This window comes from Nematolebias whitei, chromosome 9, assembly GCF_014905685.2.
Source record: "Nematolebias whitei isolate Nwh7 chromosome 9, NemWhi1, whole genome shotgun sequence".
NCBI classification, from domain to species: Eukaryota; Metazoa; Chordata; class Actinopteri; order Cyprinodontiformes; family Rivulidae; genus Nematolebias; species Nematolebias whitei.
The window spans coordinates 42,487,159-42,506,463 of NC_056506.1; the positions used below are offsets into that span (position 1 = coordinate 42,487,159).

The window sequence follows — 19,305 nt, forward strand, 5'->3', positions numbered from 1 at the left end:
ACATTGAAAAGTCCGACAATTTCAGTTTATTGATATGCTCAAACGAAAAGTATGCAGATAATACTGCTTTGTTTACAATGAGTGCATATCTTCATTTTTGGAATTGCATTACAAAAAACTTAGACAAAACTGGAGTGCACTTTTTCAAACCGCATCATTTGAAATCTAGGAAAAACTTTTTTGTCCCCCATCACGGAGCAAACAGGAGGACTTGGAGAATCCCTTCATCATCCGTTTCTCATCCGTGCATGTTGTGAGCATGATAACTTGAATAATAAGTGAGGTACCAACTTCCATTCTGGTGTGTGGCTGCATCAAGGTGTGTATAAGGTCCCAATCAAAACTTGTGTTACCACGTCAAAATCTAAGATGGCTGTAGCCATATATGTGTATATGTAAACCTTTTAATTTGGATAACTTGAAAAATAAGCAACATGGCAACTTCCAATTTGGTGTGTGGTTTCATAAGGCCACTTTCAAAAATTGGGTTGTCATGTCAAAATCAAAGATGGCCACCACCATATAGATAAAGTATATGTAAATCAGTCATTTTAGAAACATATAAAGTATATGTAAATCAGTCATTTTAGAAACATATAGATAAAGTATATGTAAATCAGTCATTTTAGAAAACTATGCTTTCTAGTTTTTTTATTGCTTTTTTTTTTTCCTCACTTGCTCTCGAGCAAGACGGATGCTTTTTCTTCCCTCGTCTGCCTTCGTCCTCCTTTTTTTCTCTCTGTCCTGTGTATCGGAGCTTCTATTTGCACATCTTCTGAATTATAAAGTACTGTCATAAATTTGGTCAGCTGGACTTTCAAAGCAATTGATTAAAAAAAAAAAGCGACAGGGTCCTGGAGAACCCTCATGCCCCGCTGTGACACATGCGCCAGGCTACGTCGTGTATATGTTGCGCATTTCTGAGTTGTCTCAGGAGGATGCCGAAGATCAATGGATTTATGATAGCAGGGTTTCTGCTTTTTGGCACTGTCGGACACCTATGTTATTGCAATTAAGGAAGATGGCAGCAGCAGCTTCAGCCATGGCAAAGCTGCCGACCGTATGTGAAGGATCAGTTTGTGCTTTGAGCTCTCAGACTCAGCTGATTTATGAGCTCAACCGTAAGATGAAAGCGATTTATGAGAATCGTAGGACACTTGCGACTTCTGGAACTCGCCAGCATGTTGGGATCAACCTTGGAGGAAGCTAATAAGCACGGACCAGCAGAAAGTCCACAAATCTGTCCATTTTGGGTCATAGAGAGTACCAGCTGGCTGACGAGTAATAACAGTCTGCCTGCAAAAAAAAAAAAAAATTCTGAATCTGACCTCCCTGTTCGGCCTTGAAGCAGGCCAACATCAAATTTCTCCTGGGATGTGTGTAAACTAAAAAGGCTCTGCTCTATCCATCCCCCGAACCCCCGTGAATGTGCTTATCAGAGCTGTATCGGCTGAAATCAACACTTTATCAGGACTATGGTGCTATCTGGAAGTGCTTCATGGACAAATCTTGTCATCAAATGCATATGTAATGTGTCTATAAATGTGCTTATATAGAGAACTTTACTAATTGGCTTTTATGTATGTGAATGTTTCTGTAAAGTGCCCTGAGACAACTTTGATATGATTTGTCAATATATAAATAAACTGAATTGAAAGTAGGCAGTTGGAGCATGTCAATTCCTGTCTCTCTTTATATCGCCAATATACATGTTTGATTACACATGCTACACATGCTGATGTTCTACAGTCTATCTAATATATTGAAAGAATGTGTGAGACATATTTCTTCTTTATAATCGGTCACAAATGCAAGGTGAAAATACACAGGGTGAGGCAAAAAGTACCATGCCACACCGATAGGGGGCAGTGCTGCCCCATAGGGACAATGAAACGTTGCTGTGCGTTCTTCTGTTACGTAGAGGGGCGAGGATGGAAAAGCACGTCTCAAAACTAAATTTTTCTAAACTCATAATTTTTCCAAACTCATTCATCTTCAAATAAAGGCAAGATAATACCTGATGTTGTTTTTTTGTTTGTTTGTTTGTTTGTTGTTTTTTTGAGTCCCCGAGGCTCAATGGGATTAACCTGCCTAAATAAAGGTTGAATGAATGAAAATTAAAAAAGAGAGGAGTATGGAGTTGATTAAAGTGTAACTAGATGCCTTTATAAAAGAAAAAAAAATGCTAAATTGAAATATAAGCTTCTATTTTGGGTTCATATATGTGAGCATCCTATTCCAGACAAGTCTGCCTCACCTGTCACAAACCTCACCGCCCGTCACTGTTATAGGTGTAAAATAAACAGCTGGTGAATATTTGAATAGTTAAGCTTGTTAGTATCACTGCTGCTTCATCAAAGCAGGTGTAAATTTGACATTTTGTGTGTGTTTTAACAAATTTATTGGCTGAAGGTGCATCCAGTTTTTAAAGTTCAACCAGAAATGTTAATTTGTAACCCAAACCATTGTGTTGGACTAAATAAAAATGATAACATTTAAAAGCTACCAGTTGATAAAGGAATGCATATAGTCTGATGCAATTCATTCTAAAATTTAAAATAAAAATCTTGCCCGATCTGTTATTATGGTTTATGAATGACTCTCAGCTTCTATCGCACCTAATTCTAGTGTAATAAGCTGTAGTGGCTTTGAACAAATCACAGGTTTTATAGAGATGTATGATTTTGATCGTCTTCTTTCCAGGAAGTTGTGTTTTTGTTGGTCGGTTTATTTCTTTCATTTTAGGTTTTGTCATTGTTTTAATTTCTTGCTCTGTATCGTAGCATCTTCTTGCTGTTTCCTGGTTTGTTTCAATCAGACTTTCTTTTCTTTTTCCCACCTGATCCTAATTTGCTTCTCACATTACCTGCAAAGTATTGATCATTATCTTCTCCCTGGATTAATAATTCTTATTTGTTGTTGTAAGCTTATTGTTGCTTTTTAGCAAAAGTCCTTCTCTTTGGATTTTGTTCATAATTTTCTGTTTTATAAGGGTTTTTATTATAATTTAATCAACTTTTATTTACACTGTCGCTCATCTTCCAGCTTGAATGTCTTCAGTCGGGTCCTTCTGATCATGTAACACAGACTTTCTACGAGCAAAACACAACATTAACCTCAAATATGAACTTTTCCAGACCACTAAATATTATGACAAAGATGGTCCAGAGCAACAGCGTATAGACAACTGTTTTACAGGTTGAGTCTCCGGAAAATGAAAGTGAAATTGTTGAAGTGAGCAGGTATCTCATCTCATGGAAGCCATTTAAAACAGACGCCACACGTTTTATTCATTGTTTATGATGATTAATTCTTTATAGCTTGTTGAACTGAAACGAGAGAGTAAATGGAAATGTATACCAGGTTAATGTTCTACGTCCACTGCTACGTGCAGCGGGACCAATGGGTTTGCATGTGCACTTTATTTACACAACATTACACAGGGTGATTGGACTGGGACACGGCGGTTCAGCCTGGGAGTCCAGGAATGATCACATTAATAACTGACACATCTTTCAGTCTTCTTTGAGCTGCTGTATCACTGGAGGTTTGTAGCTACATCATCATTCATCACCACCCTCAGGTGAGTCAGGCAATGTCTTATTTGCTGATTTATAACATTACAGAATAAAATGATTTTGTTTTCAGGTTATTTGATGTTTGTTTTTTTTGCTTCATGTTTGAGTTTATAATTATATGTATGTTACAGAGAAAAAGATGGGTCGTAAAACTTGATATGTGTAAGGATGTGCTGAAGCTGCAAATCAGTCAAACTACTCAAGCTGTACATTTAAATGTTGTTTTCTTTGGGCTTGATGTTTGGCTGGAAATTGTTGGCTCCTTTCATAACAGGTAAATAAACTCGATCACAAATGTTTCACAGTTTTTTTTATTTTATTTTGTCAAGTATTGAAAGTGACATGGGCACCGGCGACCCCCGTGACCCAAAATGGAAGAAGCAGGTCAAAGATAATGGATGGATGAAGTATTGAAAGTGACGTTGACCAAAATGACAAAACAAGGATGCCATATTTTTCGGACTATAAGGTGCACTTAAAATACGGTAATTTTCTCAAAAATCGACAGTGAGCCTTATAATCCAATGTGCCTTATTAATTCTGGTTGTGCTTACTGACCTCGAACTGATTTTATGTGATGCACGGTGCTCAAAAATCTGTCAAAATGAACGTTTCGCTTAATGCACCTAATAATCGGGTGCGCCTTATGTATGAAAACAGACTCGTTCATTGATATTGTGCATTATAATCCGGTGCGCCTTATAGACTGAAAAATACAATACATTTTAGGGTTTTAATCATGAACAGAATGATAAATTATGGGTATTATCCCACACTGTGTGACAGTGAATGCAATTTTTTAATGGTATGTGAATTTAAATGAACGTCAACATTTTAAATCTGTCTATGTCAATTTTGAAATATATATCACATTTAAATCCATCTTGCGTGTATTTAAATTTAAAGTTATATTACTGGGGCTGAGCAAAGTCAAGACAATATTATAAAATATAGAAACAGCTAACAAGAATAAAATTACAACTAAATGTGTATAGAAAAACAGCTAAAGTAGCTAAATCTTATGTTTTATTTAAATCAAGTGCTTAAATTGATTAAAGCCAAAATTAAAAAACGGATCTTAGCAAGGATTTAAATGCCATTACTTGCTGGTATATTGGTATATTCTGGTATATTCTGAATGTAAAATTAAGATATCTATACGTTTAGAGCAGCCGCTGCATAAACCAATTACCTTTAATTTTTAATCTAGATTAGATAAAACAAACTTTCTCTACAGTTTTTGGTCCACATGCAGAAAGTGAGTTTGTGTTTCAGACACGTTTTCAAAGATGTCTGAGTAGAATCTGAATGGGACACACAGAAACCAGAATGTTAAATAAAAGCAATGACTATAGAAATGACCGGTTTTGTTTGCTACACATTATGAATGGCAGATCCATTTTACAGCCTAAGTTCACAATTTATGTTGGGTCAGATTAATTAATGTGTGTTTAACTATGTATACAGGTAGAAAATAGCTTGTATACTTGATGATCATGGAGAAGATCTCATGGAGAAGAAAAACAACTCTAACCACAGCAGTTAGATGTTGTAGAATTGGTAAAAATGCTTGTGATAAAGACAGACCTGATGTAGCAGGAGAACTAATCTGAACATTCTCATGCAAAGAACGAGCAGGACCCCTGTAATGTATACAAACAGCATTTTTAGTTTCAGTAAAACAGACAAATCTTTGTCTCAGTGGTCAGCATCGTGCAATTACATTTCACAGCTTCTTGCGTCATGACTCACTCGCTCCCCCACAGCGGCACCGTTCATGCTCATCAGCCTCATTCAGATGTCCACATGGGCAGACGGCAGCATGAGATCCCCTCCAGAGAATTCATTAGCAGCTCTGAATTGTGCATTGCCAACATCGCCGGTGAGAGTTGGGCCTGTGGGCGGCTTTAGGCAACGATACCACCACTAGCAGCGAGAGAGGCGTAATTGGACTTTGTCAGATAAATCCAGGTTGTGACAAGCTACTCGCATTGGTGTCATGGTGGCCCCAATCCAAAACTATTTCTCAGCTGCTTTATTAATATGTATTCACTCAGTAGTAAAAAAAATCCCGTCAAACACTGGAGCTTCAAGAAATGCAAGGCAAGGGCTGAAAGATTGAATAAAAAATGCAGTACCTCACGTATACATTGTGAAATCATGATTGCTGAAGAACTGTGACTGGGCTGAACAGAAAGGCAAAGAAATACCAGCTCCTGAAGGGATTGCCTCTTCAGATGCAGAGGAAAACAACTCACTATCCGGGGTTCACACTGGGAGAAAATATGACATGCAATGTATGAAACGGAGCAAATAAATATTTTAATGTGTAAAGACTCAAAAGAACAGCAGCAGCGGTAAACATAGTTTGCATTCAGATGGCATGGTGTTTGATTTAAAAATAAAATAAAATAGCATGTTAATTTAAACAAAAATAATACTCTATCCGGGCTTAAATATTCATTACTTATACAATATGTACATATGTACAACCCATTAGTCTATGCAGAAGTTATCACTGTTTGCATTTTGTCTCTGCTGTTAAGAGAAACACAAAGTCAGATATGTATTGTGTTTTATGAAGAGCTTGACTGAGGCTGTAAAAACTGATGCTCTAACATCATTTTTGGCAGATAAATAGCCTTACTATGTCAAAAAAAAGTTTGGTTAGCATTGTATGAAAATAGTCTGTTGAGACATTGACGACAGACTCTTCATAAATTTGCTAAGCCACTTATTTTATTTTTTTTACATAGTAAGGCTCTTTACCTTTCATTTGTTTCTCCTTGCTGGTGAGATCTTCACATCTTTTCTTGAGTGTCCTTTCCGTCTGTGTAACGTGACATTTTCATCCTCTCCTGTCTGTTGCTTGGCAAAGTTGACAAACACCTGAGCAGGGGAAAAACCTGATTCAGAATGTGATCACAGATTTTCCCCACACTTGCAGTCCTCGTGTTTTTAGTTTTGCACTGGATGGTACGACTTGGATTTAGGTGTGAAGCTTACAAATACAGTTGTGAACGTGTTATCGAGTCATTAGCTCATTTTGTCACACTTTGTCCATCACCATGTAAACTGACACGTTTCTTTAAAGTCAAGTCAAGTCAAATGTATTTATAAAGCACATTTAAAAACAGAAGCTGTTACCAAAGGGCTTAACAATAAAATCAGTGGCAGTAACTGAAGGGACAAAAAAAGATACAGTGAAAACAGAAGGGGTCCAAGAATCGAGCCCTGCAGAACCCCACAGGAAAAAGGGACTGAAGCATATAAAATATTACCAAAATTAACACAAAAGCTCCTGTCTCTCAGATAAGAACTGAACCATTCTAAGGCTGCACCTGTAATCCCAACCCAGTATTCTAACCATGATAAAAGGATACTGTGGTCGACAGTATCAAAAGCAGCAGTAAGGTCCAGGAGTACAAGTATCACAAACTTACCAGAAACATTTGCTAAAAAAATATATCATTACAAACCCTTAATAAAGCTGTTTTAGTAACTTACCTTAGTAAATGTTTTGGTACTTTAAGCCTCAAATACCTAATACCCAAGTGCATTACAAGAAGATGTAAATCAGATTCTAGTACTTCAGTTCCTTGGAATCAAGACAAGAATGTTATGTTCATGCTCACCTGGTCCAGAGTTGTCTGGGACACGGAGTAGTCTTCAATGCTGAGCCTCTCTTTATTGGCCACCACCACCTGAAAGATCCTGGCCAGGGAGGATGAGGCGATTTCATACTGCAGGGTGTTGTAGTGTTTCTCCCGCTGAACACAGCCGGGGAAAGAGCTCTCCATAAAGCTCTCCACAGGCTCCAGCTCTGGGGACAAGCCTGCTTTAGCTGCCTTGATTTTCATGGTCACTACGTAGCCGTCACCAAATCTGAATGAAGGGAATAAAACACTTAAAGATATTACACGTTATTTAATGCAGTAGGATCTTTGAGGCTATTAAATCCAATAACACCCTAATTTAAAGTTAAAAAACTTTTACAACATTAAACTGAAGACAAAGACCTCTTCAAAGGAATGCACATTACCCTCTGCCTTTCCTGCAAGTTTTAAACTAACATTATCTTCTGCTGACAAATGAGGAAGTTGTAGCCATTTTGGTCAAACCTTGAACATTTTGCAATACTTTGTGTTCTGAGTACCCAGTATGTGTTGTGAATGACTGTCAGCTGCTACCACATCAAATATTACCACAATAGCCATAAAGATGAATGTATTATGGTCATTTTAGTGGTTTCTCAAGTTTTTTAACAGTTACGGCCACAGAGGTACATGGGATAATTAGTTCCTAAAGATTTCAGTGGTTCACAAATCATTTTGCTAACAGACTGACTGCAAATAGTTGCCAAATTTTAAGCAAAGATCTTGTGCAATTTTTTAGCGCTCAAACTGTGTTGGGGACTATTCTCAGCTACAATAAGCCCAAATTTTAGGTCAATATTTATAAGACTGATTAAGTTATCATTTCTATGTGTTTTAAGGTCAGTTGTATATGGCAGCCAGTTATCTAGGTTGAGTTATCTCGTTGTAGCTATACGTCCAATGATCACTTTCTGTGAATCATGTGTAAACAGACACATGCATGCATGTACACACAAACACGTGCAAAAATGTTATCACCCGCGTTTTGGCAACAGACACTTAGGCATTAGAGTTTCATCATTCCATCAATTTTATCATCAACTTTTTCATTATGGGGTCACGAGGAACTCGTGCTTATCTCCAGCAGTCTGTGTACGAGAGGCTAGAAACACCCTGGGCAGGTTGCAAGTCCATCGCAGAGACACAAAAAAAACAAAAATCATTCACACTCACTCACACCTAGAGACAATTTAGAGTCACCGATTAACCTAACATGCATGATTTTTCGGTCTGTGAGAGGAAAGCGGAGTATCCAGTGAAAACTTTTGCATACATGGAGAGAACATGTAAACTCCATCCAGAAAAGCACCAGGCCGGGTAGCAATCTGGAAACCTTCTCACTAAGAGACAACAGCTCTAACTACTGTGTCGTGCTGTCCGACGTTAACGTTGATGGGTTAACATGCTCAACATTAAGTCTTACTTGTATTTGAGATGCTGGATGGTCCCGAGACACTTGAAGGTCCCATTGACCATGATGGCCAGTCGAGTGCACAGAGCCTCACACTCCTCCATGCTGGTGGAACAACAATAATTCATCTTTAGTTTTGCTGCTGTGACCAATACATCATCATTTCACAGATTTTTGTGTTAAAGTCAAGAAAACAACACAGTGATGTGATTCAAAGCTGTTGTCAGAAGATGTAACCGTATGCATGTTGCTATGGTTCAAACCTGTGTGAAGTCAGCACCACGGCCCTGCCGTCCTGAATGACGCTCATGATGGCGTTCCACAGGAAGCGCCGAGAGTGCGGGTCCATCCCTGTCGTGGGCTCATCCTAATGACACGCATGCACAAAAACAAACAACAAGCTTGACTTTCTGAGTACATAACTCCATACGAACAGAGACCGAGTCCTTATCTCCATCAGCATATGGCAAAATCAAAGACTTCTGCCAATTTGAACTGAAATGCCCAGTTTCTTGCCAAAACATAGGACATTGGAGGCCAGGTCTGATTGCACCCATATGGCTTTCCCATCTGGATCCAAAGACCATTTCATTGATAAATCCCAGCACAAAACCTAAGACAAAACAACAACAAAAAAAGGGCTCTGGAGCTTGTTGTTATTGGCTGACTCACCAGGAGCACCAGGGCTGGGCAGCCAATCATCGCAATGGCGGTAGAGAGTTTGCGTTTGTTCCCTCCACTGTATGTTCCTGCACAGCAGCCTGCATAATCTGTCAGACCGAGCTTCTGGATGCCCCACTCTGCCACCTGCAGAAGGAAGAGGTGCTGTGTTAGTGGCCACTTAAAGCACTGCGTACTGACAGTAAAATAAATTAAAAGAAGAAAAAACCATTGGCATCTCAAAGAGGAGGATGCACCAAACAATATTCATAAAAGAGAATGTTCTCAGTCATTTGTGTAGCAGAGTAGAACGTCCTCCTCAGGCAGTTCAATATGTAAAGCAGCTGGTATTCTGCTCACTCTGGGGATCTCTGACTCCGGTACCCCTCTGAGACGAGCGTAAAGGTAGAGATGCTCCCTGCCGGTAAGGAGCTCATCAATGGCATCAAACTGGGGGCAGTAACCCATGTTCTGGTGCACATCAAGGATCTCTGTGAGGATGCTGAAAAAAGAAAGACAGAAATGGCTTGTCAGTGATGTTACCCAAATAAAGCAGGAGAAATGGTAAAAGGACTGTACTTACAGACAGTATGACGCCTTTCTATCTTATAAAGACACGCAAAGCTCTTTACAATCTGTGTCCTCATTTACTCATTCATACAGCACTCTACTATGTCTGTACAAAGAATAATCAGAGCTTAATCACATTCATACACTGATGGGACACACATCTGAGGCAATGAGGGGTTCATTGTCTTGGCCAGGGACACTTCGGCATGTGACTACTGGTGGAATCGAACCCTCAAACCTTGCATTGGAGGACGACTGCTCTAACCACTCAGCCACAGCCGCCCTAGACATATCAGAATTGTTTTAACGAGTTTGATCTTAATGATGGCTACTAATATGCTAACATGATTCCTCCTGAAAAATGTTTAATAAAAAGCCCAAAACATAAAACTTTTTTTGGTAACGTGTGATTAATGACATATCTCTAACATGTCTCTGAAGTTGCATCTGTTTAAAACTATGGTATGAAAGACTGTGCAATGACAAGTAGTTCAAGTATCTGCTCCTAATAACTCTCAGCTACAATCGCACCAAATTTTAGGTCAATATCTTGACCGATTGATTTATAACCGATTTGATGTCTGTCGTGGCACGCTAAAATTCATAACTGGTTGTAACTGCCATACCCACCACTGCACCCTGTACTCAGTGGTCAAATGGTCATCATTAACTTCACATAGACGCTCACACTGGTTTATTTGCATTTACAAATCCCTCCTTGGTCTGCTGCCTTCTTGTATCTCCTCACGTCATGTTGTCAGTGCAGTTACAGCGTGCGCTCTCAGGCCATCATTACCTGCAGTGTTCCCTCAGTGTGAACTGAACTCAGCTAAAAGGCCTTCTCTTACTCTGCTCCTGTAACCTGGAACACCTTGCAACAAGAACTGAAGCTGTCCATCTTTATTTCTTTATGGGGTTTTTTAAACATTTGATAATGTCAATAGAAATATCAAAGCAAATATGTTCTTGTTTTTAGTATTTTACCTTGTTTTCTACAGCATCTTGATTTGACTGTGTTTATAACTTGCTTTATTTGATTTTAATTGACTTATTTTTGTCTGTTCTTTATATGTTATTTGTCTAAAACAAGTCTCTCTTGAAAATGAATCCTCGTGGCTCAATGAAACTAACCTGTATGAATAAAGGTTGAATGAAAACATGTCTGTTGGTGTGGCTGTCATTTTGAATTAGACTTTACTCCAAAAGTTAATTTGTAGTAGAGGTACATCCAGTTATTACTTTATGAATGTTTCAATAAAATCTCACCATGCAAGCACATAGACAAGAACATTACTGTCCACCTAGACCTTTCTGAAAAGAAATGCTGCAAAACAAAACGTGATTTGTGATTTAGAAAATGTAACATTCTATTAAATCCTTCTTTTATATAGAGTCTGATAGTTTAGGTTGATAGTCAGATAATGTTAGCAGAGGATGTCAGTCTGACCTTCCTCTGCTCACACTCTCTAACTCACTGCAGCAGCCACCATCTGGAACTGTGTGATCGATGAGCCACAGAGAAATGTTGGTTTAAACATACGTCTTTGGACGCATGCAGCCCTGATTGAGGATTCGTGTTGTGCTTTCTGAAACATAGGGACAACTTTTTCTAAATGAGCTTTTTGTACCTGTAACCCGCCACAGTAGCCTCTCCATAGCTGACATCAGCGTCACCCGTGAGCATTTTAAATGTTGTCGTCTTTCCAGCTCCATTCACTCCCAGAAGACCAAAGCACTAACAGAAAAAAAATAACGATTCAAAGGACGTGGAAAAAAACTGAAAATGTGGAAACAAATGCAGTAATATGTAGAATGGCTACAAATATCATCATAAACATTGTGTCTACTTTGACTGGACTCACGAAAAAATAAAAATCAACATTAACATTAGTAATACTATTTTTCTCTGTTTGTGCTTTATCTCGAAGACAAAACAAGACCAGCGATGGTGATACGCTCCGTGTTTTCATTACTTCATGAGCTGAAGCAGCAGGTTCATTTAGGCAAATATAAAAAGACAACTTGTGGCGAACAGAGAAGTAGATCTCAGTAGAAAAGGCGACTTGGTGACTTCACCTCTCCTGCAGGGACTCCCACACAAATCCGGTCCACAGCTGCCCTCTCTCTGCCCACATACGTCTGTGCAGAGAAGGCAGAAAAACAACTCACGTTATGGGAAAAGCACCATAAAAAATATAAAATGAAATAAGAAAAAGTACAAAAACATTAAATCTACATATAATAAATAAATCTAATCAGCCTGTGCACTAAATCGACATTAACATGCAACTGTTTATCCCATATGTTGTGATATTTTATTCTAACATGCTGTAAATTTACAAAGTAGATTAACTTTGTAGATGTTTAAATAAAAATAAGTTACAAAGTAAAATGTCAAAAAAGCCAGCTACTAATACATCTAATCTGCATCATAAAAGTCACACAAAATGCAAAACCGACTTTCAATTTAAAAAAAATATCCAATGTTAAAAATCTGGAATGTATAAAAAGATCAACTTTTATTTAAGGCAGCAATGCATAATGCTGGAACAGGTATGTATCAAGTACATAACTGGTAAGTACTGGGTAAGTACGAGCTACGTACCCTGTTAGTAAAGATTCACAAGTAATTATAACACAGCCCGTTCATACCTGGTAGTAGCAGGTACAGTTGCAGCATGAAGTATTGTTTAAAATGGAGACATCCTGAAAAGTTTGCAGACATGGCATGACTGAGTCAGTGATCTTTACCTTGGAGAGATCCCTCATCTGCAGAATGTCCGTCTTGCTCCCTCCATCATAAATCCTCTGCCTCTCTGCTGCCACATCATCATCCTCATCTTCTACTGAAACCTGCTTGTAGTCTGATAACCTGAGAAAATACATGAACAGCCACAAAGATGCTCCAAGTAGAATGGGTTTACACCAAATCAAACTTTAGTTTTCAGACTCTGTACAAAAGACCTTTTCCTACTTAATGTATCTGTTAGGGAATTTTGGTCAAGGTTTATGGATGTTTTTAACCACTATGGCTGAGAATGTTAACCGCCCATGACCCATGTGTTTGAGTTAGCAGAGAGTTCTTTTCTCTCTCAGAGAGAGAAAGGAACTCCCCATCCTCCTGGATGAGGAGCTGATTTGATACTGCATGTGCAGCTGGCAGTCTAAGGACACCAGCCTAGAGCTGTCATTTCTAACCTTAACCTGGAGTCCAGCCCGACCCTGATTAGGGCCTGGCCATAATAATGTGCTTAATGTGTGGGAAGGGTCTGCGTCTGGCTTTTGACTGCGTCAGCGGATGTGCGTGGCTGAGGATTCAATTATATGGCAACATGGCTTGCCATACAATCATCAGCTGCATGCGGCCATTTGACTGTGCAATGACCGGCCTTGAAAGTGATTTGTTTTTTTTACAGTTCAGTTAAGCTTTAGATGGGACTACTGCCAGGCAGCGATCCATCAAAGCCCAAATGGACGTTCATTCAGCCGCTGCACTCATCAAATGTGCGGGGCTGACAAACCAAACAGGTGAGATCCCAAAATATCCGACATGTCAGAGCAGGGTCCATGTCTGAATAATGCAGAATGCAGGCAAAAGCAGGGATTTAATGTGGTTTGACGGCCATGAAAGGACAAACGCCCCCTCACCTCTGATCTTCTGTTCTCTCAGCCACGCGCATCCGCCGCCGTTAATAAATATATAAGCAGTCAAAGCTTAATTAAAAATGTTTGGAGTGTGTGTGTGTGTGTGTGTGGGGGGGGGGGGGGGTTGGGTTGGGTTTGGACCTGTAATTACTGTTAATTTGTCGAGTCAGATGGGGTTTGGAAATGATGGCTACGGGCTGAGGCTGGGTTGGGTCGGATTTTTTGGGGCCCGAATGCAACTCTACACCAGCCTGTCTGTGAACTGTGAGAGCTGATAAGCCTATAAAAACAAGTGTCGCACACTGCCCGTGGCAGAGTCTCATGACTGGGCCCCATGCAAGTATACTTCTCTACATCTGTGTAACCTGTTGTGAAAATCTCTCCTTGCCACTAAAACTGGTTCAAAATCTTCTCCTATCGAGTGTGGCTTCTTTGAGTAAGTAAGATAAAAATAGAGGACATTTTTATCCAACAGTATCTGGTGAGCTGTCAGCTAGGCCCTTACCAATGGTTCAAGAAGAACCGATACTGGATCAGGAGACTGAGAATGAAGTACACAAAGCCTTCCACCGCCATGAAAGCAATGTTTTTCCCCACAAAGTCCCAACGGAAAGGATCCGTTGTGTACTCTTCACCTGGAATAAACAAAGTGTGTATTCACAAATGACCTAAACGCACATTTCAACCAGTACAAACAGTCGTTGCTGAACTGCTATAAAACAAATCTGGAACTCAAAGTGAAACTAAATGTGAAGTGGCTTGCAGCGCTTACCGAACCTGGCGTAAACGTCAGTGACGGCTTGATTCATGGCCATGTCGATGAGTCCACGGCCCAGGCAGAAGTGAGGGAACACCAGCAAGCATTTCTTCAGCCACTCGTTGAAGGTCAGCAAAGACTGGCAATGCAACGCACTCATGTTACACACAAACACCAGTATATAACTGGCTGAATTAGGCATCTGTAAATGTTTAATCCATTTGTAAGAACTGGCTTCTTTCAAGGTGAAATGATGCTTGTTAATGAAACATAATGTTTCTGGAAATATTAACAGAAAAAGGATGGCTCAATCCACCCGCAGAGCTTCACTCATGACTCATCCATTGTGGAAAAAAATGGAGCGCAGATGTTCAGCAGAGAGAACCATCTGGTTAAGAACCATCTCTATTTTTCCACGTAACAGGTTTCAACGAGAACAGCATCTGTGTCCGTTTCCCTAAATCCTTTTTATTTTCATTTTTCTCCAATCGTGCGACAGAAAACTCGTTTTCCTGTCGTACATATTCTGACCGTCCATGTTTGGACTGTTTTCCTTCAGACTGAGCTGCTTGGTTCTGCTCTTTCCTTGGCTTCAGCTTCTCATCGCACCTTATGCTGCTCTAGATGCAGCTCATTAATAAACAGTCTGTGTTTGCAGCCTCTATATGATCAGATCAGCAACATTTTGGCACGCCACAGTAGGAAAACAACAGCTGTAAACAACAACGTAATTCTCTTCACCTTTTTTTAGTTTATATTTATAGATTCTGTGCTTTTGCTCCAACTCTATTCTGAGTCACTAAATCCTAAATAAAATATTGTTTTTCCTACTGTTTAGTGAAAAACATTATATTTGCACATAATAGTAATCATTTAAGCTCAAACTTAATTTGTATCTTCTTATACGACAGTACTGATGTTTGTATTTTTCATTTATTACACTCTTGTTTGCCCTCCAGCCCTTGAAGCAGACCATGGATCACATTTACATTAAACTATTTAAATTGTTAGTACTTGAAGGCAGCCAGACACCCAGAATACAAAGTGTGTTTAAAAACTTTTTGACCTTTTAACAACCGGGGCCAACATGGAAATATATTAGCATTATTTTGTTATGGCTACAGGCTAATAGTATGCCTATGGCAACATTGCAGATTTGTAATTTGCATTTCATTTGACAATTAAACACTTTTAATTGAATAGTTTAATTTAAGACGTATTTGGTTGATGCATGGGATGATTTGTTTCTTTTCTCACCATGTGTTGTTTAAGATCTTAGGGATAAATTTACAGACGCTTTGTAACTGTTGAGAAGTCAGTTTAGGTGCAATATTCCAACTCTGTATTTATAAAACAGAGAGAATAAATCTGCTCCTCATGTAGACACAATGAGTTGCCCACCCTGTAGCATATGTACAATTTCAGACAAAAAGAAGGCACATTTTAATAAACAAGCGCATAATTACAGTACTTAGATTTTTGACACAATTTTTTACCAATTACCGTATGCTAATTGGTAAAAGTCAGTGCTTGAATGACGTGTCATGTCAAGGGCATGATTTTGCAATAACAATGTCCTACTTGAATCATCCTATAATGAAACAAAAATCCATCCATCCATCCATCCATTATCTTTACCCACTTCTTCTATTTTGGATCACGGGGTTTGCCGGTGCCCATATCCAGCAATCCCTGTGCGATGGGCGGGGTACACCCTGGACAGATCACAAGTCCATTACAGGGCCACATAGAGACAAACAAGACTGTTACGTCCACTGATTTCTAAGGGGTTCTCTTACTAGAGGACAACCTTTCTCCTCTTTTGCTTGTTTACAGGCCTGCTGTCTCACCATGCTGCACACCTGGAATCACTTCTTCCTCATCAGTGGACTGCATAAAAGCTTCAGTGATCCAGCGCCACACCCCTTTCTCCTTGGGCATTTCTACTTGGTTCTGAGCAGTGCAGTGTGGTTGACTCTGAACTCTGTACAAAACATTTTAGCAACTCTGAGTTGATTTCTGTTAACTTCTGTGAACAACTCTATTTTAGAAACCTTTTGTTTAGAAGGGAAGTTTGGTAGGGGTTCTCTGCCATTTTATTTTTAATTAACTTTTCTCCTGTTTTGTGGCCAGCCAGGGAGCTTAGGAATTGTAGTTTTAGTTTTGTTAGATATAAGGTGATTTTGTTTTCTAGCCAGAAGGGGTATTCTTTTGTTTGCTGTTTTGGCCTTGGAGACCCTGACGTTCATGGCTTCCCCTCTTGTCTGTAACACCCAAAAACTCTTACACAATAAAATTATTGTAATGCCAAGTTGGGTTGTTTTTGAGTTATTAGCTTTGTTTAGTTTACAATTTTTGTGTTACACCTTGCACCTCCTAGACTTATTCCAAGGGTTGTAACATAAGTGGGGACTCGTCCACTATCTAACAAGACCCTCTAACGCTGCTAACAAGACCACAGCACTAACCAAACCACACTGCTAACAGTACCATGGGGCCAACGGGACCATGTTGCTGTAGATTTATTTCTTTTTCACTTTTTGTGCCTTGCTTCTGTATTTTTGTTGCATGCTTTGATATTTGTTGTTTTTTTGGGCAAGTCGAGACGGTTCTTCTCGTCCTGAACATTTCATTGTATTGTTGACCTTGTTTTGCTTTTACATATGACAAATAAGCCAAACCTGATTACCCGATTGTTTTCAAAAAGTTCCAGGACAAATGTGATGGCGCTGCTGTTGATGCCGATGAAGAGGTTGATGCAGGACAGGGATACATACGCTGTGCTCGGGACATTGAAGACGTAGGACATGGGGTACATCATGGGCGTCACGGACCACCTGAATGAAGGAGAACTCACGTTAACTTTTTTCTTTATTTAAAGTCCAGCTAACACTTACAAATTTTTTTTTTTTTTTTTAGAATTAGAATTAGTAAAGGATCTGTAATTTACCCATACAGAAGCAGCAGAGCTATTAGTGCTGGAAGGTTAGTTGGTGACGTGTAACATTTTTTATCAAAAGCCATGAAAATACCAACCACCATGGCGGTGCTGAGAGAATAGTTTATCTGTGGAGGGGAAATGGAGAATGGAAATGTTATTTAATGGTGGTGGTGGGGGGGTATGTGTGTGAGAGAGGCCTTGTGGGGCATTTCTACTGTAAATCCTGAGTTTTCCCGAGTCCTGCCTGCAAACTACTTAATAGATTTTAGTGAAACTATCAGAAAGTAATCATTGGATGTACATCTACAATTGATTAACGTCAACCCTATTCAAGATGGCTGCCACAGCTAATCAATCTTAGTCAGCACAAAAATGGCAAACTCAGTTTTACAAATTATGAGATAAATCTTGCATGGTAATTGCTACAGTTTAAATAGTTTGATCAAAACTGCTACAACTCCATTCTTTCTCAGCATGAGACCAGTTTAAAACTGTAATGAAAGACAGACGCAATATTTATTACTACTTTTAAAAACAAAATTCTCGTTTTAGATTAGTTTTTTTTTTAAATACCTTTTTATGTATTTTCCCTGACTTACCATGTCCCAGAAGAAGTTGGTCACCCAGTAAACCAGTGGACTGACCCCACTGACAAATTGCAGGTGCTTGGCTTTGGTCACTCGCTCCTGAATGAGATAGAGGACGAAGCTAGCAGGGATGAAGGACATGGCAAAAATAACACAGATTGCCACCACTGCATCAACGGACGTGGTCAACCTGAAGAGAAAACAAATTAAATCAGTACGATCTAGTCTGGATTACTTGATTTCTGTCATGATTACCGTTCTTTGCCATCTGCCATGCCCACTTCCCAGCAGCTCATCAGCGCTCATACATGGCACCTGCTCCATGCTCTATTTAAGAGCCCCATTCACTACTAACCTCTGCCAGATTATTGAACCCTTCATGGTTTTAGATATCCAGCCATCTCGTTTATGTTCACGCCTGATGTTCTTGTATCTACCTCACATCTTGTCTTGTGGATTCGACCTCAGGCCTCGTTTTCTGGATTTACTGCTCTGCCTGCTCCCCATCTAATTATGTTTTGCTTATCTGATCGTGATAACGACTACATTTTCTGCCTCACAAATTTTGGATTATGGACTGCCCACTGGATTAATTTTTGGACCTCTGACTCCCCGTGCTTGACTCCTGTTTTGTTTTTCAGACCACGACTCTGCAGCTGCCTTCACACCAGTTACGGTGACATCACCTCATCTACTGTAGCTCTGACAGGTGACTCCCTCATCACCTGCCCTGAGAGGACTTATTCCCATGACTGGACTCGGACTTCCACCAGCAGTTGCAAAACAATACATTTATTTAAACGCTCTCGTTGTCTGGCTGAACTTTTGAATTCATAAACCTGATCCCTGAGAATTTCAGTAGGCAGAAACATGCTTCATGCGTACATTTGTTCAGAAATACTGTCACGCATAAGTGACGAACTAAAACCTGCTGTCAATGCTAAAAATGACTGAGGCAGTCATTTGAATTTGTAGGCTCTGATTAATTGGTCTTAAAGTAACAAAAAGACAATGAAACTCTAAACATTATGCCTTTTGAAACCTCACACAACAGTAAAAATAAAAAGTCCAGTATCTTCAAATCCAAAAGCACAAAATACATAAAGGTACACAATAACTCACACTGTGACTTCTGAAAGCTGCTCCTTTGTCAGGTTCAGTGGGTGGTTGATGGCAGTGATCCCAAACTCAACAGGTCTGGCAGACGGAGGAAGGTGGGCCCGCAGGATTGCATTATTTGCCACATTCATGAAGGCTACCATGGAGTGCCAACCTTTGTTATTATACCATACCTGACAGAGGAAGTTAAATGCATGTATTTAACTACTGCTAAACTTGATTGCCTCTATTTGAAACTCATGAAAGTGTTGCAAAAAAAACAACTCACCTTTACGTTAAACTCACTCTCCATGTATCGCAAGAATGTCCCAAACTCCCTCAATGAAAGTCTGCTAAAGTGACCCTGTGAACAGAGGGGCTCATTAAAAACTGATTGGATTC

The 19,305-nt window shown here is 39.5% G+C and overlaps 1 protein-coding gene across 1 annotated transcript in view; it reads right to left on the reverse strand.

Annotated features, from left to right (window-relative positions):
- Positions 1–6,323: 6,323 nt before the first annotated feature.
- Positions 6,324–19,305, reverse strand: part of abca4b (ATP-binding cassette, sub-family A (ABC1), member 4b) — a 56,526-nt gene continuing 43,544 nt past the window's right edge. The window contains exons 35-50 of the mRNA XM_037682376.1: positions 19,193–19,267; positions 18,928–19,097; positions 17,818–17,995; positions 17,228–17,343; positions 16,967–17,114; positions 14,293–14,416; positions 14,026–14,155; positions 12,627–12,747; positions 11,952–12,014; positions 11,504–11,610; positions 9,666–9,807; positions 9,318–9,452; positions 8,909–9,012; positions 8,658–8,750; positions 7,214–7,463; positions 6,324–6,467 (exon numbers count right to left, since the gene is read on the reverse strand). Coding sequence (XP_037538304.1) covers positions 6,351–6,467; positions 7,214–7,463; positions 8,658–8,750; positions 8,909–9,012; positions 9,318–9,452; positions 9,666–9,807; positions 11,504–11,610; positions 11,952–12,014; positions 12,627–12,747; positions 14,026–14,155; positions 14,293–14,416; positions 16,967–17,114; positions 17,228–17,343; positions 17,818–17,995; positions 18,928–19,097; positions 19,193–19,267 — 2,073 coding nt within the window. The 3' untranslated portion in view covers positions 6,324–6,350. The remainder of the gene's footprint in view (positions 6,468–7,213; positions 7,464–8,657; positions 8,751–8,908; positions 9,013–9,317; positions 9,453–9,665; positions 9,808–11,503; positions 11,611–11,951; positions 12,015–12,626; positions 12,748–14,025; positions 14,156–14,292; positions 14,417–16,966; positions 17,115–17,227; positions 17,344–17,817; positions 17,996–18,927; positions 19,098–19,192; positions 19,268–19,305) is intronic.